The sequence below is a fragment of the Melanerpes formicivorus genome, unplaced genomic scaffold (assembly GCF_026170545.1).
Source record: "Melanerpes formicivorus ecotype bairdi unplaced genomic scaffold, bMelFor1.0.p_v2 SCAF_596, whole genome shotgun sequence".
NCBI lineage: Eukaryota > Metazoa > Chordata > Aves > Piciformes > Picidae > Melanerpes > Melanerpes formicivorus.
Window position 1 is genome coordinate 1 of NW_027142948.1, and position 21,484 is coordinate 21,484.

Genomic DNA, 21,484 nt, shown 5'->3' on the forward strand with positions numbered 1-21,484 from the left:
GGTTTTTGCTGGGCTGTGCCCCGCAGCTGGGTGTCAGCCAGGGAGCTGCTTTCCAAAGCAGAGCCTGGGCAAGGGAGCATCCCCGAGCTGCGGCCGCCTCACTGGAGATGGGCCCAGGGGGGTCTGGCTCAGAGGGTCTGCCCTAGGTGTGCTGCCCCTGGCAGCACAGCGTTTCTGCGGCCACATCTTGGGGCACTTCCCATTTTGCTCAGCTCGTCCAGGTGGGTTGGAGCACAAGCAAGGCTGGGCTCCTGCCGAAGGAGGCGAGCGGCCATCAATCATCTGCCCTTCATGAGACCCTGATGGCAGAGGGCTCCGCGCCGGGGCCCCGGCCCTCCGCCGGGCCGCTGTTCCCAGGCCTGCAGAAGTCCTGATTGTTGTTATTGTGCACTTTTTCTCTTTCATCACCTCGCCAGCCTTCCCCTGACAGCGAGGCTGAGTATCTCAGTTGCTTCCTGCAGATTTATTTCCTGGTCTCACACAGCCGTGCCTGATAACCCTTCATGCCCTCGCTGGCAGGGAACGCGGCGCTGCCAACAATGGCTGCCTAGAAATTCCATGCAGATACCTAACAGGTTTGACAGTGATGCCTCCTAACCAATTAAAATAACATCTACAGATGAATGGGACAATTTTCTTTGTCCAAAGCAGCTTTTATTTATTTTTTTTATTTCCCTCTCCCAAGACTGTGACCGCAGAGGAAAGGTTAAGCCATAAGAGAATATCTTCTAAGGGTGCCTGACCTGGTTTGTATCTTAATGAAAACAGAGAAGAGCCCTTCAGAGGCAACTAATTCAGTGCAATTGCTGTGTCTGGTTGCACCTTGAAATGCACAGTTCCACACACAAGGCACATCGCCTCCACAGCTTCCTGCTAGGGCATACCAGGCTGTGCTGCCACTGATGCTGAATGAAAAAGGCTCTTTACCTGTGACATCTGATCCCAGCCAGGATGTCAGTGTCTTACAGAGTTGGGAAATGGTTGGAATACTGCCTCTGGTGCTTGTGCTGATGGATCCCAATTGATGCCTGTCAATCAGCTTGGCAGTAAATTAAATATAAACCCCAAACCTGCTCTAAGGTCTCCCTGGAGCCTTCTCCAGGCTGAACAACCCCAACTCTCCCAGCCTGTCCCCACAGCAGAGGTTCTCCAGCCCTCTGAGCATCTTTGTGGCCTCCTCTGGACCCTCTCCAGCAGCTCCAGGTCCTTCCTGTGTTTGGGACTCTTGCACTGGAGGCAGTGCTGCAGGTGTGGTCTGAGCAGAGCAGAGGGGCAGAATCCCCTCCCTGTGCTGCTGCTCTCCCTGCTCTGGATGCAACTCAGCACACAGCTGCCTGCTGGGCTGCCAGTGACCATTGCTGGCTTCTGGGGGACTTTGTCAACAACTGACACCCCCAAGGCCTTCTCCTGCAGGCTGCTCTCCTGCCACTCCTCACCCAGCCTGGATTTGTGCTTGGGATTGCCCTGACCCAGGTGCAGGACCTTGCCCTTGGCCTGGTTGAAATTGATGAGGTTGGCTTGGGCCCAACTCTGCAGCCTGCCCAGGTCCCTCTGGATGGATCCCTTCCCTCCAGCCTGTCAGCAGCACCACACAGCTTGGTGCCACCTGCAGACTCCCTGAGGGAGCCTCAATGCCACTTCCCATGGCACTGATAAAGATGTTCACCAGCACTGGTCCCAGTACCAGTGAGGGGCCACCACTTGTCACCGGGCTCCATGTGGACCCTAAGCCCTTGCCCACAACTCTTTGAGTGTAACCCTCCAGCCAATTCCTTACCCAGCCAGTGGCCACCCCTTTAGCCCAAGCTTTTCCCAGCTGGTGACCAGGATGTGCTGTGGGGCAGTGCCAAATGTTTTGCACAAGTCCATTTGATTAGTGGCAAATGATAATGACCAAAGTGTGAAACCTGCAGCACAGCCCCTGCTCCAGAAGAGGAATTCTCCACATTGCTGGTGTCATGGCCTGCAGTTCCAAAGTGTAAACAGCTGAACTACACTTGGCTGGAGCTTGGAGGGGATGAGGGAAGGAGAAGTGGAGGGGCAGAGCAGTGTGGCTCTAATAATGAACCTCTGGGTTTAATTACTGCAGTGTTTAGAAGGGCTTGCTTCATTTGTGTAGGGACAGGGGAACTTATTTGTGTGGGAATAGTGACAGACCTCTGAAGGTTTGGCTGCTACTTGCCCTTTGCAGGGTGCTGCCTTTTTTGTCTTTCCATTTTTTCCCAGTTTTTGACTGGTTTTGCTATATTCCTCCATATATTCTAACTCAGATGTCTTGACAAAAGATTCATAGAATACTAGAATGGCTTGGATTAGAAGGGACCTCAGAGCTCATCTACTCCAACCCCCTGCCATGGGCAGGGACACCTCTCAGCTAGATTTGGCTGCTCAAGGCCTCATCCAGCCTGGCCTTGAACACCTCCAGGGAGGAGGTATCCACAGCCTTCCTGGCAACCTGTTTTAGAGTCTCACCACTCTTAAACCAAAGAAATTCTTCCTCAGCTCCAGTCTAACCCTGCTCTGCCTCAGCTTCAAACCATTCCCCCTTGGCCTGTCTCTAGGCACCCTCAGCAAAAGTCCCTCTGCAGCCTTCCTGCAGGATCCCTTGAGGTACTGGAAGGCAGCTGAGTGTAGTTTTACAGCACAATCATCCAAGTCCCTCTCCTCTTGTCACTTGTTCCTGGAGGAGAAGGGACCAAACCCAATGTCATCCAGGCTGAAGAGCCCCAGCTGCCCCAGCCCATCTTTGGAATTCCATTTAAGCAGAAGAAGTGACATGTGGAGTCCCTCAGGGATCAGCACTGGGACCAGTCTTGTTTAACACCTTGATTGGTGACAGGGACAGTGGCACTGAGGCTCCCTCAGCAAGTTCAGCAACCACACCAAGCTGTGTGGTGCAGCTGACACACTGGAGGGAAGGGATCCATCCTGAGGGACCTGCAGAGCTGGGCCCAAGCCAGCCTCATGAGGTGCAACAAGGCCAAGGGCAAGGTCCTGCAGCTGGGTCAGGGCAATCCCAAGCACTGATATAGGCTGCGCAGGGCCTGGCTTGAGAGCAGCCCTGGAGAAAAGGCCTTGGGAGTTCTGGGGGATGAGAAGTTCAAAGGGGGCCAGCAGGGAGCACTTGCAGCCCAGAGAGCCAAGCAGAGCCTGGGCTGCAGCAAGAGAAGTGTGGCCAGCAGGGCCAGGGAGGGGATTCTCCCCCTCTGCTCCACTCTGCTGAGACCCCACCTGGAGCACTGTGTCCAGCTCTGGAGCCTCTCTTCCAGGAAGGATCTGGAGGTGCTGGAAGGTGTCCAGAGAAGGGCCACGAGGGTGAGCAGAGGGCTGGAGCTGCTCTGCTCTGGAGGCAGATTGAGAGAGTTAGGGCTGTTCAGTCTGGAGAGGAGAAGGAGAAGAGAGGAGAGGAGAAGGTCTCCCAGGAGACCTTCTTGTGGCCTTGCAGGATCTGCAGGGGGCTCCAAGAAAGCTGGGGAGGGACTTTTGAGGGTGTCAGGGAGTGATAGGACTGGGGGAATGGAGCAAAACTAGAAGTGGGGAGATTCATGTTGGATGTTAGGAAGAAGTTGTTCCCCATGAGGGTGCTGAGACCCTGGCACAGGTTGCCCAGGGAGGTGGTGGAAGCCTCCTGCCTGGAGGTTTTTCAGGCCAGGCTGGCTGTGGCTGTGAGCAACCTGCTGTAGTGTGAGGTGTCCCTGGGCATGGCAGGGGGTTTGGAACTGGATGATCCTTGAGGTCCCTTCCAAACCAACAATTCTATGATTCTATGGTTCTAACTCAGAATGACAGGGATAGCATTGGATCAGAATGGAGAACATCCCTTCCCTTTCAGCTGGCAGCCAGCAGTTCTAACTGGTGTTGCTGCTTGCTTCTGTCAGATGGTTCCACCAAATGATAAGCACAGGCTTTAACTTGGTTACCTCAGAGGGATCCTGCCAGAGTGTGGTTAAACGTGCACTTGAACTGGGGAACCCAAGGCTTTGTCTGGAGCATTTTGTCCAGTTCTGGGCTCTCCATTTCCAGAAGGAGAAGGAGCTGCTGGAGGGAGTGAGTCCAGCAAGACCCACTGAGCTGCTGAGGGCACTGAACATCACTTTGTGAGGAGAGGCTGAGAGCCCTGGGGCTGCTTAGCCTGGAGAGGAGCAGCCTCAGGGGGAGCTCAGCAATGCTGATCAATAGCTGAAGGGTGAGGGTCAGGAGGCTGGAGCCAGACTCTTCTCAGTGGTGCCCAGGGACAGGGCAAGGGGCAGTGGACACAGACTGGAACCTTACAGGTTGGACATTAGGACCAATCTCTTTCCAGCAAGGGTTCTCAGGCACTGGCCCAGGCTGCCCAGGGAGGTGGTGGAGTCCTCATCCCTGGAAGGGTTTAAAGCCAGGTGGATGTGGTGCTGAGGGAGGTGGTTCAGTGGCAGAGGCTGAGCAGCAGTGGTGAGGTCTAGGTGAGGGCTTGGACTTGGTGATCTCAAAGTTCTCTTCCAGCCTCAACAGCTCTGTGGTTGTGTCCCTCAGCACCACACATTTTTGTAACAACCTCTGGTAGTGAACCTTCCCAAGGAATTATAGCCCACCAAAGGCCATCAGTGATTTTGGGCCAAATCTTTTAGCAGAGGGAGAGACAGATGAGCTTGAGTCCAAATCATCCAGGTAATTTCATTGTCTGGATAAACTCTGTGGATCATTTGTCAGAGTGATTCACAAATGGCCTTGCCAACAGCGCCTGGCAGGTTGTAGCTGAGCATGAGGTGGGGGTCAGGAGGAGAAATTCCAGCTCTCAGTAGCAGAGCTTGAGAAGTGGCTGAGCTGAAAACTGTTTGACCCTTGAGTAGGGAATGACATTGCAATGGGAATGAGAGAAATGGGAGTAAGAGAGCCTCCTTTCCTCAGAGCAGGTGAAACAGCTGGGGTCTGCTGGGAGCCACATTCTAAGCCCCTGTTGAACATTTATCAGTGTGAAACCCAGAGGGGTAAACCAGTAAGAAGGGAATTTCTCCTTCCTTGCTTCCAACCTTCTGCAACTAGATGGATTAAGGAAATGGTACACAACTGGGGTGGTGGAAGCCAGTGGCGGTGTTCCCTTGCAAGAGGACACGTTCTTGCCCAGGTCTTACATTTACCATCCTTTTGTGCTCAAAACAGGGTAGGGACAGCTGGGACCCTGTTCAGAAGAGGATGAAGAGGAGCAGCAGAATTGCTGGGGGAGGAGAAGCCTCGGTGCTTTGCCTCCATGCTCACAGCAGGCCTTTTAAAAGGCTTCCTTGAAACACAATCTGACCTTGCAGGGTTAATCCAGGATAGCAATAATTAATTGTAAATTGAGAAACGGCTTTAATTCTCCCAAACTAGAAAAACCTGATGCACCCAGCCCACTGGCTCACAGGGCTAGCAGAGGGAAGGACAATGTGGCCTCACTGAGAGGCTTGCAGGCTGCTTGGGGTTTAGAAATGAAAGCGAAGGGAGAGGGGAATTCACTTTCTCTTTCTTACAAAGCGAGCCTGGGCCGATGGCTTCTCAAATGCTTTCCTCTGCCGGCTTCCTCTGAGTGCTGCCTTGCATCAAGCCATCGGTGCTGCTGTCCTTTTTTGGCTATCTGGGCAGAAGTTTTTCATCAACACAAATCACTGCAATTACCTGGCCAGCAGAAGGGAGCAGGCTGATGGCCAGTGATAAAGCTCAAGATGGATTAGTGTCGTGTTGCTTCTATCTTTGTTCTTGATCTTAAAAAGCCATCCCAAGTTGCTTTCCTTTTCTATTTCTTTCCATTTTTTTTTTTCTGCTCTAGCTCTTACACCATGTTTTTCTGTATAAATTTGTTTGTTTCCTGCTTACCTGAGTGAGAGCCATTTAAGGGGGAGGAGTTGATCTGCTAGAGGGTAGAGAGGCTCTGCAGAGGGACCTCGACAGGCTGGACAGATGGGCAGAGTCCAAGGGCATGAGATTGAACACATCCAAGTGCTGGGCTTTGCACATTGGCCACAACAACCCCATGCAGTGCTACAGGCTGGGGTCAGAGTGGCTGGAGAGCAGCCAGGCAGAGAGGGACCTGGGGGTGCTGGCTGAACATGAGCCTGCAGTGTGCCCAGGCAGCCAAGAGGGCCAATGGCATCCTGGCCTGCATCAGGAACAGTGTGGCCAGCAGGAGCAGGGAGGTCATTCTGCCCCTGTACACTGCACTGGTTAGGCCACACCTCAAGTACTGTGTCCAGTTCTGGGCCCCTCAGTTTAGGAAGGAGGCTGACTTGCTGGAGTGTGTCCAGAGAAGGGCAACAAAGTTGGTGAGGGGCTTGGAAGACAAGCCCTATGAGGAGAGGCTGAGGGAGCTGGGGTTGCTTAGCCTGGAGAGGAGGAGACTCAGGGGTGACCTTATTGCTCTCTACAACTACCTGAAGGGAGGTTGTAGACAGGCAGAGGTTGGTCTCTTCTCCCAGGCAACCAGTACCAGAGCAAGAGGACACAGTCTCAGGCTGTGCCAGGGGAGGTTTGGGCTGGATGTGAGGAGGAAGTTCTACACAGAGAGAGTGATTGCCCATTGGAATGGGCTGCCTGGGGAGGTGGTGGAGTCACCATCACTGGAGGTGTTCAGGAGGAGACTTGATGGGGTGCTTGGTGCCATGGGTTAGTTGTTTAGGTGGTGTTGGATTGGTTGATGGGTTGGACGTGATGATCTTGAAGGTCTCTTCCAACCTGGTATACGATATGATACGATATGATATGATACGATACTGCTAGGCTTTTCCCGCTGCAAACAGAAGGGCTTTGAAGTTGTCTCATGCATGGCCAGCAGATCCAGTGATGTGATTCTGCCACTTTACTCTGCTCTGATGAGACCTCACCTGGAGTACTGCATCCAGGTCTGGAGCCCTCAATATAGGAAGAACATAGAGCTAATGGAGCAGGTCCAGAGGAGGTCTTGAAAATGATCAGGGGGTTGGAGCACTTCTGCTGCGAGGACAGGCTGAGGGAGCTGGGGGTGTTCAGCCTGGAAAAGAGGAGGCTCCAGGGAGACCTTAGAGCAGCCTGCCAGTACCCAAAGGGGGCTGCAAGAGGGCTGCAGAGGGACTGCTTGCAAAGGCTGCAGGGACAGGACAGGGACAATGGTTTGAAATGAGAGCAGAGCAGATTGAGATTGGATGTGAGGAACAAGTTCTGCACCAGGAGGCTGCTGGAACATTGGAACAGGTTGTCCAGAGAGGCGGTTGGAGCACCATCCCTGGAGATATTCAAGGTGAGGCTGGACAGGGCTCTGGGCAACCTCATCTAGTGGAGGATGCCTCCACTGACTGCAAAGGGAGTTGGACTGGATGAGCTTTGGAGGGCCCTTCCAACCCAGCCCATGCTGTGATTCTATGATTCTATAAAGAGGTTTGTACTCAGGAAAGTGGTGTCATTTTGAGCGACCAAAGAATGTAGTCCAGTACGGTCTTAAGGTACATTTCAAATGGTTAAAACAATGCCATTGGAGTGTCTTTACTGGTTGTGGTCTCTGGATGTGCATTGCTGTGAAGATACCTCTGCAAGGCATTGGGCAAATGGATGAGCTGGATGTTGGATTGTGCAGTGAAGCCAAAATGAGCAGCAGAGGTGAAGCCATACTGTTTCTGTCATACTGGCTGTGCTTTAGGCTGCCTTGTTTTGACCAAAACTTCTACTTGGGTTCTTGAAATGTTGTGATCTGTAAGGAAGATCTGGACGTGGTGGAACACGTCCAGAGAATGGCCATGAAGATGAGCAGAGGGCTGGAGCTGCTCTGCTATGAGGAGAGACTGAGGGAGTTGGGGTTGTTCAGTCTGGAGAGGAGAAGGCTCCCAGGAGACCTTCTTGTGGCCTTCCTGTGTCTGAAAGCTGGGGAGGGACTTTTGAGGGTGTCAGGGAGTGATAGGACTGGGGGGAATGGAGCAAAACTAGAAGTGGGGAGATTCACACTGGATGTTAGGAAGAAGTTCTTGCCCATGAGGGTGGTGAGACACTGGCACAGGTTGCCCAGGGAGGTGGTGGAAGCCTCCTGTGCCTGGAGGTTTTTCAGGCCAGGCTGACTGTGGCTGTGAGCAACCTGCTGTAGTGTGAGGTGTCCCTGCTCATGGCAGGGGGTTTGGAACTGGATGATCCTTGAGGTCCCTTCCAGCCCTGATAACTGTATGATTCTGTGAGGTGCTGCAGTGTAACCTGCCCTCTGTCTGTCTCCCAAGGCGTACGACGGCTTTGCCAGCTTGGGAATCTCGCGGCTGCTGGAGCCCTCCGACATGGTGCTGCTGGCCATCCCTGACAAGCTCACCGTAATGACCTATCTCTATCAGATCAGGGCACACTTCTGTGGCCAGGAGTTAAACGTGGTCCAGATCGAGGAGAACAGCAGTAAGAGCACCTACAAAGTGGGTAACTACGAGACAGACCCCAACAGCTCTGTCGACCAGGAGAAGTTCTACGCGGAGCTGAGCGACCTGAAGCGGGAGCCCGAGCTGCACCCGCCAGACGGCGCCTTGGCAGACTTTGCTTCCCAGGACGACTCCGTCTTCGTCAACGACAGCGGCGTGGGCGAGTCTGAGAGCGAGCACCAGACTCCGGACGACCACCTGAGCCCCAGCACGGCCTCCCCTTCCTCCCGCAGGACTCGAAGCGACACCGATCCGCAGAAGTCGCAGCAGAGCTCCGGGAGGACCTCTGCCTCTGAGGACGTGGGGAAGTGGAGCGGCACCGACGCGACGCAAGCGCCGCCGGCGCCGGGGAGGAAGAAACTGCTGGTAGCTGACGCTCTGGACTTGAGCGACTTGGCACACGTCGGTGACCAGAAAGAGGACGTGTCTCCCACGGTCCCTCGTGAAGAGAGCAGCAAGAGGAGACACCAGAGCTCAGACAGCAGCGGGGGCTTCGCGGAACAAGAGCAGCTGGGACGCCTGGCAGCTGCGGAGAGCGCGAGAGCAGAGCCTGGCTCACCCGTCACAAAGCCCAGTTTGTCTCCCACTGCTCAGCTTGGATACTCCTCTCATAAGGACATGGACCTTGCAAAGAAGCCTCCTGCTTCTCCGAGGCAAGTGGAGTCTGACTCTGACAGCGAGGCCAGGACGGCTTTCAGTCAGGTGGATCTAACTGCAAAAACAGCCCAGGTAAGGCATTGATTGGGCACTTCCTTGTGCCCAGAAGGCAAGAGTCATAGGTTCAGAGATTCACAGAATGGTTTAGGTTGGAACACACCTTCAATGTGAGCCAGTTCCAACCCCCCTGCCATGGGCAGGGACACCTCCCAACAGCTCAGCTTGCTCAAGGCCTCACCCAGCCTGACCTCGAACACCTCCAGGGAGGAGGCATCCACGGCCTCCCTGGGCAACCTGTGCCAGTGTCTCCCCATCCTCACTGGCAAGAATTTCTTCCCCATCTCCAGTCTCAATCTGCCCTCCTCAAGCTTCAGTCCGTTCCCTCTCACCCTGTGACTACAAGCCCTTGCACAAAGGTGGAGCTGCCATTCGAGTCCTTTCTCCATGTCTGACATTCACACTCTATTTTCAGCAGAAACAGTGAGGCTGGCAGTGAGGGTAAGAAATACTTGGGCTAACAAGTTGGTGGTGCTGAAAAAGAGCCATTTCACCAGAAAATAACTGCCAGTATTCACCCTCCTGTTCATCTTCCCAGCCTCTCCATCTCAAAGGAGATGACCCCAAGGCTTTTTGCCCCTGAGTGTGGCAAGAGCTCATTTCTGAGGATTGCCTTCTGGAGCCCAAACTGCAGACACACCTCCTCACTCAGTGATCCCTATGCCAAAAAAGCCCAGAAAGTTCTAAACACCTTAAATATCCACCAAGTGGACTTCAAAATCCTCTCTGAGAAACAGAACAACAGGAAACATCCATTTGGAAGAGAGCTCCAAGCTCATCCAGTCCAACCTTTGACTCAGCACCGAAGGGTTGACACTGAGCCATGTCCCTCAGTGCCAGCTCCACACAGCCTTCTGAATCTGGCCACAGTGGTGAGGTAGAAACTCTGGAACATTAAGATAGGGTGTTTGTGGAGTGGCCTCAAGCCCATTGTTTAACCACAAGATCATTTTTCCTTCCCTGAAGATACCAAGCACATGCCCCCCTACCTGGCAGCATCATTGTGAGGGTGAAAGCATCATGCTGAGTATGAGCAGTGGAGCAGGGCCCTCACAGAAAATGTGTGGGAAAGGTTACAAAAATGCCAAAGCAGGCTTAGAATTTTGCCCCTTTGAAGAGCTTCCATCACAGAATCACAGAATGGTTTGGGTTGGAAGGGACCTTCAAAGCTCACCCAATCCAACCACCTCTGCAGTCAGCAGGGACATCCTCCACTAGATCAGGTTGCCCAGACCCCTCTCCAGCCTCACCTTGAGTATCTCCAGGGATGAGGCCACAACCACCTCCCTGGGCAACCTGCTGCAGTGTTCCAGCAGCCTCCTGGTGCAGAACTTGTTCCTCACATCCAATCTCAATCTGCTCTGCTCTCATTTCAAACCATCCTCCCTGGTCCTGTCCCTGCAGGCCTTTGCAAACAGTCTCTCTGCAGCCTTCTTATAGCCCACTTCAGGTACTGGAAGGTCTGTCCAGAGCCTCCTCTTCTCCAGGCTGAACACCCCAGCTCCCTCAACCTGTCCTCATAGCAGAGGTGCTCCAACCCCCTAATCATCTTTGTGGCCTCCTCTGGACTCTCTCCATCAGGTCCATGTCCTTCCTGTGTTGAGAGCTCCGGAGCTGGACACAGCCCTGCAGGTGAGGTCTCCCCAGAGCAGAGCAGAGGGGCAGGATCCCTCTCTAGCTCTGGCTACACTACTTTGGATGCAGCCCAGGCTGCCACTGTCCTTCTGGGCTGCAAGTGCACACTGCTGCTGTCCAGCTTCTCCTCCATCAGCACCCCTAAGTCCTTTTCCACAGGGCTGCTTTCTCTCCCCTCATCCCCTAGTCTGTATAGCTTCCTTGAATTTTGGGTTTTTAAGCCATTTGCTATGATTGAAAAAAAAATAATCAAAACCCCAAAGAGTGCAGCCAGTAAGCACCATAATGATTCCTTTTATTGCAAGATGTCCACAGATTGGATGGTAATGGCCAGGTGTTAGCTCCATAGCTGGACTGGATGATCTTAAAGGTCTTCTCCAACCAAAACGATTCTGTGATTCTGCTTTCTTCCCTTTAATCAGTGAGGTCTCAGGGAGCCTCCCTCCATCATCACCACCTGTGTGCACTAGAGGAGTGAGGGACAGCTTGAGTCAGGAGCAATAGGGCAGGAGGGGACAGGGCATCTTCTCTACAAAGATTTTCATGTGTAAGGGTGTCACAGGCCAAGCAAAGGGAAGAGATGACTTTAAAGACAGTGCCCTGTTAACTGTCTGTGTGCATGTGGTAATAAAACCTCCCTTGGGAGCCTCAGCAGTAACCTGGACCACCACTTGTTGGGTGGAGTGGACTATCTCAGTTTCCACCTGGTTGTTGCAGGAGCACAGCCTGCAACATCTCTCCCAGCTGTGTAAGGACAATGTCAAGGCCTAGAGATGTGGTTTCCCAACCTTCCCACTTGACCTGGACTTAAGTCAGCACTTGTGAGCTCCTGTGTGTGAAAGTGCTCCAGGGCCTGAAGGGAGCTACAAGAAGGCTGCAGGGGGACTGTTCCCAAAGGCCTGCAGGGACAGGACCAGGGGCAATGGCTTCAAATTAGACAAGAGAGACCAGATTGAGGTTGGATGTGAGGGACAAGTTCTGCACCAGGAAGCTGCAACAGGTTGCCCAGGGAGGTGGTTGAGGCCCCTTCCCTGGAGATACTCAAGGTGAGGCTGGAGGGGGCTCTGGGCAACCTGACCTAGTGGAGGATGTCCCTGCTCCTGCTGGGACTGCAGGGGGTTGGACTGGATGAGCTTTGGAGGTCCCTTCCAGCCCAGCCCATTCTATGGTTCTGTGTTGCCTGTGCAGAAGCTCCTCTTCCATTATTTCTTCTCTGCAGTACCACTGGCCACGTGCATGGGGAAGGAGCTTGCTGGAGGTTCTCCATCCCTGAAGCAGAAGCTTTCACAGGCTTCCAGCCTTGTTCCCAACCTCTTTCTGTTCACTTTGAGCTATAAGTGAGCGATACCTGTAGCAGTAGCCCACAAAGCACTCCATTTGCATACATATTAAAGCAAACAAGTAAACACAGAGCACATTTCACACAGCTTCCATCAAGCCAGTTATTGGTTGGGTTTTTTTTTTCCACAGTTGCAGTTTAAAGGCATTAAAATGTTGATAGAAATTAAGTTTTAAGGGGAGGGGTGAGAATTTCCATCATAAAGGCCTGGGACTTTTCATTTTACATTTGGATCATCTTTCCTTTCTCATTTCTCTAGAATGCTCTGTCTAGAATGCTCCTGGAGCTGTAAGCCATCTGCCTCCTGACCCTTATTATACAGGAAGGCCCCTGGCTGTTAACTGCTGTGTAAACGCGAAGTAGCCTCAGGCTGCCCTGCTCTTAATTGTGTTCCTTTCTTTTTCAGCAACGAATGTTGTCAAGACAGGAAGAGCTCAAAGAGCGAGCTAGAGTCCTGCTGGAGCAAGCAAGAAGAGATGCAGCTCTAAAGGCAGGGAGCAAGCAGCTGAGCAATGCCATCGCCCCCGCCCGTGGCAAGCAGCTGAACGACGTAAGGAACACTGCCCAGTGTGGCACTTGGCACCCTTACCACCTGCTGCACCTCAGTTTGCTTCTGGGGGAGCCATTCCCATCCTTACCACCTGCTGCACCTCAGCTTGCTTCTGGGGGGACCATTCTCATCCTTACCACCTGCTGCACCTCAGTTTGCTTCTGGGGGGACCATTCCCATCCTTACCACCTGCTGCACCTCAGTTTGCTTCGGGGGGGGACCATTCCCATCCTTACCACCTGCTGCACCTCAGTTTGCTTCTGGGGGGACCATTCCCATCCCTACCATTTACTGCACCTCCATATGCATCTGGGAGGACCTTTTCCATCCCTATCACTTACTGTAGCTCCATATGCTTCTGGGGGGACCATTTCCATCTCTATCATTTACTGCACCTCCATATGCTTCTGGGGGGACCATTCCCATCCTTACCACTTACTGCACCTCCATATGCTTCTGGGGGACCATTCCCATCCTTACCACCTGCTGCACTTCCATATGCTTCTGGGGGGACTATTCCCATCCTTACCACCTGCTGCACCTCCATATACTTCTGGGGGGTCCATTCCCATCCTTACCACCTGCTGCACCTCCATATGCTTCTGGAGGGACCATTTCCTTGCAAAATGTCCCTTCTCTACGCTGCCATGCCCTGATGTGTCAGGTACCTTTAGATCACTTTGAAAGCTCAACTGCTCTCCTATTGTGGCCATCAGAAAGATGCCTTAGACCTCACTGGAAGCAGAGGTCTTGGAGCACCTCCTTTGATTGCCAATCCCCAGGTCCTAATGCACCGACAAACAAAAGTTCATTGTGAAATGATAGTGAAGTCATCGATGCTATTTTTGATCACTTCTCCTTTATTCAGTCCATGTCAATGCAGTCCCTGAGCCTGTGATGTCAGCTCCTTGCTGCTTCAGAAGTGTTGCTGCCTTGAATGAAGCAGCTTGTGACAGTCTGGTAAAAAGAGTTGATGGAACAATTCCTTTGTGTCACCCAAGCTGATGAATGCTGGCGAGGTGGGAAAGTGGAGCCGGGGAAGGGAGCTGCGGTGTGGCAGCAGCTCTGGTTGCACCTCCGTGGTGACCTGGAAGGATGCATACTCTCTGGAGATGAAAGCTAATTAATTTTTATGCAGTGTGGGTTTTGTGATTCTAACTATTGCACATTGGAGACCATCCTGGCAACTGGGAATGTCAGTGGGACTGACAAATACTGATAGGGAGAAAGGCTTCAGGCTCTGCCCATTCGCAGCTCCCAGAGGCTGCTCCTGAGGGACAGATTTTTGTACCTAATCGAGAACCCAAGGCAGTGATTTACACCTCTCATTCTCTTCACTGCCTTAGCTCCATGCTTTACCTCTTTGTGTCCTGCCTTCTCCCCAGACTGACACTTCTTTGTGTTTTCTTTCCTCCAGAATATATTGATAGAGGCAGGGAAAGTCTTCCTCGTGTGATGGTAACATAAAGATACAGCACCAGGTTTTCAGTGCTTTGGCAGTTAGGTTTTTCCTAGGTTGGTATTTCTGAGTATAAGTTTTGCTTTGGAGGGGTTTTTTGTTTGTTTGTTTGCTTGTTTGTTTGTTTGTTTGTTGTTCTTTATCAAGCTGTCTGAAGGGGACCTACAGGAAGGCTGGGAAGGGCCTGTTCAGAACACCAAGTTGGGTTGTCCAGCTGGTGGCATTTGGACAGCTTCTGACTTTGGAGTGCTTGAATTAGGTTCTCCTGATGTACTTCAGAGGGAAGCAAGCAGTGTGGAAGGAGAATGTGTTTAGTGCAGGCTGCTGTAGGAGTCCTTTTTCCCAGGTCACCTTGAGCTATACAGGACATAGGTGTGTGTTAAACGTGTCCATAGCTGTGTGTGCTCTGAGGGAAGATGCATCAACAGAGAATTCATAGAAGCACAGAATGGTTTGGGCTGGAAAAGCCCATTCAGATCCTCCAGCCCAGCCATTCTATAACTCAGCCAAGGCTGGAGCTCAACCATGGCCCTCAGCACCACAGCTCTGCCTCTTTCAAACACCTCCAGGGATGGGCATTCAACCACCTCCTTGGGCAGCCTCTGCCAGGCTTTGAGAACCCTTTCAGAGAAGAAGTTTCTTCTCATCTCCAGCCTCAACCTCTCCCTGGGGCAACTTGAGGCCATTTCTCTCCTCCTGTCACTTGTTCCTAGGGAGAAGAGCCCAACCCCCACCTGGCTGCAACCTCCCTTCAGGGAGCTGTAGAGAGCAATGAGGCCTCCCCTCAGCCTCCTTTTCTCCAGGCTGAACACCCCCAGTGCCTCATATATAGATATAAAATAAAATACATTTATTGCTGTGTTTCTGTAACATATTTGATCTTCACAGAGATGAGGCACTTCCATTTGCTGTAGTTGTGCCAGTTTACTCCAGGTCATTGCTTATTTGATTGTTAGAAGATAGCTCTCACTTCTAGTCGGTGTTTTCTGGTCATTAAGGTTAATAATCAGAAGTTTGACTCAATGCAGTGCTGGATGTGTCATGTGGGGATGTGGATAATCCAACTGAAAACTAACAGGTAGGAGTTGGAATTGGACTGGGCTCATTTTTCATAGAATCACAGAATGGGTTGGAGTGGAAGGGACCCCAAAAATCATCCAGTTCCAACCCCCCTGCCATGGGCAGGGACACCTCCCACAGCCCAGCTTGCTCAAGGCCTCATCCAGCCTGGCCTTGAACACCTCCAGGGAGGAGGCAGCCACAGCCTCCCTGGGCAACCTGTGCCAGTGTCTCCCCACCCTCACTCTCCAGAATTTCCTCCTCATCTCCACTCTCAATACCCCCTCTCCCAGCTCAAAGCCATTGTCCCTTGTCCTGTCACTCCCAGCCCTTGTCAAAAGTCCTTCCCCAGCTCTCCTGGAGCCCCTTCAGGTACTGGAAGGCTGCTCTGAGGTCTCCCTGGAGCCTTCTCCTCTCCAGGCTGAACAGCCCCATCTCTCCCAGCCTGTCCCCACAGGGGAGGTTCTCCAGTCCTCTGATCTTCTTGGTGGCCTCCTCTGGACATTTGGGATAGATTGGGAGGGATTTCAAAGAACATGTTTTGAAACAGGAAGATCTGATGTTGAGTAAGAAAACTTTCTGAGATTGTCCAGGACAAATACTTCCAAAAGTAACTCTTGAGGCTTGCAATTTCACTTTTGGTTTTGTGCCTTCCTGATGAGAGCTTTAAGCAGCTCAGTCAGCCTAGAGAAGAGAAGGCTCCAGGGAGACCTTAGAGCAACCTTCAAGTACCTGAGGAGGCTACAAGAGAGCTGGGGGGGAACTTTTGACAAGGGCTGGGAGTGACAGGATGAAGGACAATGGGTTGAAGCTTGAGGAAGATTTAGACTGGAGACTAGGAGGGAATTCTTTACACTTGGTGGGGGGGAGACACTGGAACAGGCTTCCCAGGGAGATTGTGGATGCTCCCTCTTCAAGATGCTCTTGAAGGTCCCTTCCCAACCCAAACCATTCTGTCAGTCTGTTCAACCCACTTGATTCCATCCCATCCTTCTCTTCCTGCTTCTTCTGTTTGTATCAGCTTAGCTTTTTTTCTTTCCTCCCATTTCTTCCCTGCCACAGAGTTTTTTTCACTGTCAGGTCTGCTCATTTGATGCCCTCAGTCTGCATGCTGCATGCATGCCAGCCTGGATGGAGCTGTATTAAACATACAGGCAGGCATTTGAAGCCTAAGAAGAGACCACACTGATCAGAAATTCCTTGGCAATGTGCTCCTGGTTTGGGAGAATCACTGATATGCCCTCCAAAATGATGCGGCCTTTTGGAGGCTGGAAGAAATAGCTTAAGGAGTGTGTGAAGAGAGTTGCTGATCCCTTCCTGGATTCCATTCTCTGTGATCTCTGTGGCAGTTTTAAAAAGAGCTCAGCCTTTCTGCTGGCTGTCTGGAGGTAGGTGTGTGCCTGGTGACTCTTTTACGAGGCGCTTCTGTCCTTGCCAGTGTGGGGTAGCAGCTGTAATCACTTAGCTTTTAACCAGGAGGGCCTCTCGATTAGCTTACTCATTCCTAACTTGCCTTTTCTCGTGATGAATAATATCACAGGGCTGGAAGGGACATATCTGCTCCCAGCAGATGCTGGCAAATATCAAGCTGTAGTGATGCTTGTTAGCAGCAGCAGATTGGAAAGGCGAGGAGCCGGGAGCCGCTCTGTGCGACCTAACTGGCAGGCTAGAGGGGCCCAGGAGCAGAGGGAGTCACGGGGCTAGAAGGTCTTTCCAGTAAGGAACTCTCATTCATAGGGCAAGGAGAGGATTCCACAGTGCTTGAATCTCAGCATAGCTCTGCTGTCAGCAAATCTCTGCGAGGGCCAGTGGCAAAACGTTCCTCTTGTTCTCCTCTAATGACTGAGCCACATAAAGGATGGAAATTTACTGCCCTTGTCGTTTGCTCTGCAAACTCAGGTGGCTATGGAGTCAGTGTGATTACAGAGCATGGAATTAGGAGTTAAGAAATGCACAGGCAACTTTAATTAACCTCCTTTTGTGTATATGCATTATGATGCAGTCTTTAATTATGTGATCACATACTATTTTCCCCAAAGCAATCGTGTCTCATTTAGCTCAGAGGATTGAGGTGATGCAGAAGGGTGTTTGTCCAGGGCACCTCTGTCCTTTTGCCTGCAGGAAGTGGAAGGAGTGCAGCAAATGAAGCAGGGACTGCAGGAAGCAGGAGGACAAGGTCATGGTTAAGATGCTTGAAAGAATTAAATGTGATTCTGCCTTGGCAGCAAAGTTCCTGAGCAGTGCTGCTAAGTCTTTAGAACCAAACTTCCTCCAAATGGTCATCAAGCTGTGTGGTGCTGCTGACAGGCTGGAAGGAAGGGATCCATGCAGAGGGACCTGGGCAGGCTGCAGAGCTGGGACCAAGCCAACCTCATGAGGTTCAACAAGGCCAAGGTCAAGGTCCTGCAGCTGGGTCAGGGCAATCCCAAGTGCTGGAAGGTGTCCAGAGAAGGGCCATAAGAATGAGAGGATCAGAGGGCTGGAGCTGCTCTGCTATGGAGATAGACTGAGAGAGTTGGGGCTGTTCAGTCTGCAGAAGAGAAGGCTCCCAGGAGACCTTCTTGTGGCCTTCCAGTATCTGAAGGGGGCTCCAAGAAAGCTGTGGAGGGACTTTTGAGGATGTCAGGGAGTGATAGGACTTAGGGGGAATGGACCAAAACTAGAAGTGGGGAGATTCAGATTGGATGTTAGGAAGAAGTTCTTGCCCATGAGGGTGGTGAGAGACTGGCACAGGTTGCCCAGGGAGGTGGTGGAATCCTCCTGGCTGGAGGTTTTTCAGGCCAGGCTGGCTGTGGCTGTGAGCAACCTGCTGTAGTGTGAGGTGTCCCTGGCCATGGCAGGGGGGTTGGAGCTGGCTGATCCTTGAGGTCCCTGCCAACCCTGACAATTCTGTGGTTCTATGATTTCTGCATGGAGCCAGAACACAGAGTCACAGAATGTTAGAGGCTGGAAGAGACCTCCAGAGATCATCAAGTCCAACCCCCTTGCCAAAAGCAGGAGCCTCTGCTTCTGTTGCATTAAGAGAAGCATCTGGTTCACTGGTGGATTTATTTCATTCAGGTTGGTTGTTTGGTTTGGGTTTTTTTGGTAGTCCCCTCAACTGAAAAATAAATTTCTTTGAGTCTAGAGAAGAGAATGCTGAGGGGAGACCTCATTGCCCTCTACAGCTCCCTGAAGGGAGGTTGGGGCCAGGTGGGGGTCGGTCTCTTCTCCTTGGTGGCAAGAGACAGGAGCAGAGGCAATGGTTCCAAGCTGCCCCAGGGGAGCTTCAGGCTGGATCTCAGGCAGTATTTCTTCACTGGAAGGGATCTCAGCCATTGGAATGGTCTGCCCAGGGCAGTGCTGCAGTCACCATCCCTGGGGGTGTTCCAGCAGCCTGTGGAGCTGTGCTTAGGGACATGGTTGAGTGGTGACCCTGCAGGGCTGGGTGGAGGGTTGGCCTGGATGGGCTTGGAGGCCTCTGCCAACCAGATGCTTTCTGTGACGCTGTGCGGTGGTGATGTGACTCCATTTAAGAAAATACTCCCAAGTTATCCCCATCTTGGTTTTCTTAACAACACCAACAACAAAAAGCCAGAAAGGAAAAGCTGATTTTTATTAATTAAACATCTCACAGGAATTTACAGAGGTGTAGGACACTGCAGATGGCAACCTTGGTCCTTTAATATTAATTGGAAAATATTGATTGGGGGAGACAAGGGGGAAAAAAAAAAGAGGCCAGTCTGTCATGCTGATAATTGTGACCAGATTTAGATATGGTCACTAGATCTTCCTGAGATTACACAGCAGCAGTTACCATCTCCTGGGTAAATAAAAGGTTGAGCATTATTTTTGGTAATCCCTGAGCTTTGGTAACTTATTCCCTGTTGTTCATTTCTGTGTCTTGGTCTGTGTGCCACTAGAAAGTGGTTAAATATGGTTGAAGCTGATAAGCCTATGCCGTGCAGGATTTACATTTCATGAGCATTCCAAGTTTTAGAGCAGGTTTAACACCACCCTTTGCTTCAAGTGAGGGTTAGCCCTGCTGACTGGACACTTCAAACCCCCCACTGAAGTGGTGTGTGCTGCTTTCTAACCACCTGCCAAGGCGCAGCTAGCCTGATCTCGTCTCCTTGATGGCAAGAGCAAACAAGTTGGGTTTTTATTCAACGTTACTCAGCTCATGAAAAATAATCTGTAGCTTTCCAAGAGGGTTCCCTATCTTTGGACTTCCTCTTTGATCTGTCTGAGCCCTTTCTTCCTAGGAAGTGGTGATATTTCCACCGGCCAAAAAAATACCGCTAGAGACAACTCCCTGGCGGAGCTGGGGAAATAAATCAATTAGTGCCAAGTAAACTCTGAGTAAACCAAGAGGAATTAGCATTCACTGTCAGTTTTATAGCAGAAGGGATTTATTTCATGAGGAGAATGGGACCTTTGCTAATGCCAGGCCCACAGTCCTCAGGTTGAGTTTTGGATCTAAACGCTGGAGGTTCACAGCCGAGTTGTGTTGCTGCTCTTGCTCCATCAGCTGTATCCATTTCCGTGCATCCAGCCTAAATGTGTTAAGCTGGGGATGTAAATTGGGAGTTATTGATACAATCACATCCATGTTTACTGCATGGATGTGAATTGGGAGTTATGGATCAATATGGGGCTGTTTACTGTGTGGCTGTAGATTGGGGGTTATGGCTTAGTATGGGACTATTTACTGCGAGGTTGTAACTTAGGAGCTATGTATCAATATGAGGCCATTTACTCCGTGAATGTAAATTGGGAGTAGTTATTCTCAGTCTGGAAAAGAGAAGGCTCCTAATTGTGGCCTTCCGGTGTCTTAAGGGGGCCTACAAGAAAGCCCTTGTGGGGAGGGACTTTTGAGGGTGTCAGGGAGTGATAGGACTGGGGGAAATGTAAAAGAAAATAGAAATGGGTAGATTGAGATTGGATGTCAGGAAGAAGTTCTTCCCCTTGAGGGTGGTGAGACACTGGCACAGGTTGCCCAGGGAGGTGGTGGAAGCTTCATCCCTGGAGGTTTTTAAGGCCAGGCTGGATGTGGCTGTGAGCAACCTGCTGTAGTGTGAGGTGTCCCTGCCCATGGCAGGTTGGTTGGGACAGGATGGTCCTTGAGGTCCCTTCCAACCCTTCCAATGATTCTATGATTATCAATATGGGACCACTTATAATACGAATGTGAATTGGGAGTTATATCTCAATATGGGACCATTTACTACCTGGACATGAATTGAGAGTTATGTATCAATATGGGACCATTTAGTACCTGGCTGTGACTTGGGTGTTAAGTACCAATCTGTGTTTATTTGTGACGTGGCTGTAAACTGGAGGTGCCACAGGGCAGCCTGAGCTTGCGGTCCGTTTGCTAGCTGCACATTAAGGTTGTCTCAACAGCATCCAAAACTTCAGCGCTTCCTATCCCTTCATAAAAAGTAGCCAAAAGGGGGGGAAAAAGAAAGAAAGGAAAAAAAGAAGATCTGAGTGGTGTCTCAGAGTCCTGCCTTTGTGTGGGAAGGGGAGACCCAGGTCTCTCAGCATCCGGAATGCTCTTTTCCTCTGGCCGCTGCTAACGGCTGCTCGGTGCCCGCTGCGGCGAATCCCAGGATGCTGCCGCGGCTCCTCGGAGCTGCGGGTTTTTTGCACTGCCTGCTCTGCTCTGGCTCAGCATGCAGGAGGGTAGAGTTAAAATCTTGATTCGTTTCATTTCCAAATGTTTCTTTTGTTCTCCTTATCATGTTCTGGCTTTCCCAAGGATATATGCTTTGAATGGGGGGGGGGAAGGGGGGGTGGCGGGGGGGGGGGGGGAGGGAGTCACATGTGCATTACTAATTGTGTGCCATTGTATTTACAGTTCCTAGTGGTGGCACTGTGAAGCCACTAATTCTTTTTGCTTCACTTGATGTAAAATAATCCCAGCAGCCTTTGATAGCAGTGAAACAGTATTAATTGTTTTGTACATTTCTTGGTCACTCTTCTTAGGTGGTCTTCATAATCTATTAGAACTTGCAGCCAGATTTTTGTTAATGTCACGCCTCCAGCGGCGATTAAATTGGTAATTAATGAACAGTCCTTGGCAACATAAACCCCATCCCCTTAATTTTCCCTTTGGAGTGTTTCAGAAGTTGTCGTCTCTGTCAGAAAGCATTGCGCCACCTTCCTACAGCCCCTTGGCATGGAACCACAGCCCATGGGCTGCCGCTTCGGCTGCTGCTTTGCTTTGCTGGGTTGTGTGGGGTTGGTTTGGGTTTTTTTTTCTCCTTCCCCCTCTTTGCAGCCATTAGTAGATCAGAGCAGTAATTTCACAGTATTTTGGTCAGGGTAATTATAGTACCAAGTACGGAGCAGAGTTGGGAATTCACACAAGA

The 21,484-nt window shown here is 51.4% G+C and overlaps 1 protein-coding gene across 1 annotated transcript in view; it reads left to right on the forward strand.

Moving 5' to 3' along the window:
• Window positions 1-8,186: 8,186 nt before the first annotated feature.
• Window positions 8,187-21,484, forward strand: part of LOC137460427 (EH domain-binding protein 1-like) — a gene marked incomplete at its 5' end in the record, with an annotated part of 87,441 nt that continues 74,143 nt past the window's right edge. Inside the window, 2 exons of the mRNA XM_068170776.1 lie at window positions 8,187-9,101; window positions 12,467-12,610. Coding sequence (XP_068026877.1) covers window positions 8,187-9,101; window positions 12,467-12,610 — 1,059 coding nt within the window. The remainder of the gene's footprint in view (window positions 9,102-12,466; window positions 12,611-21,484) is intronic.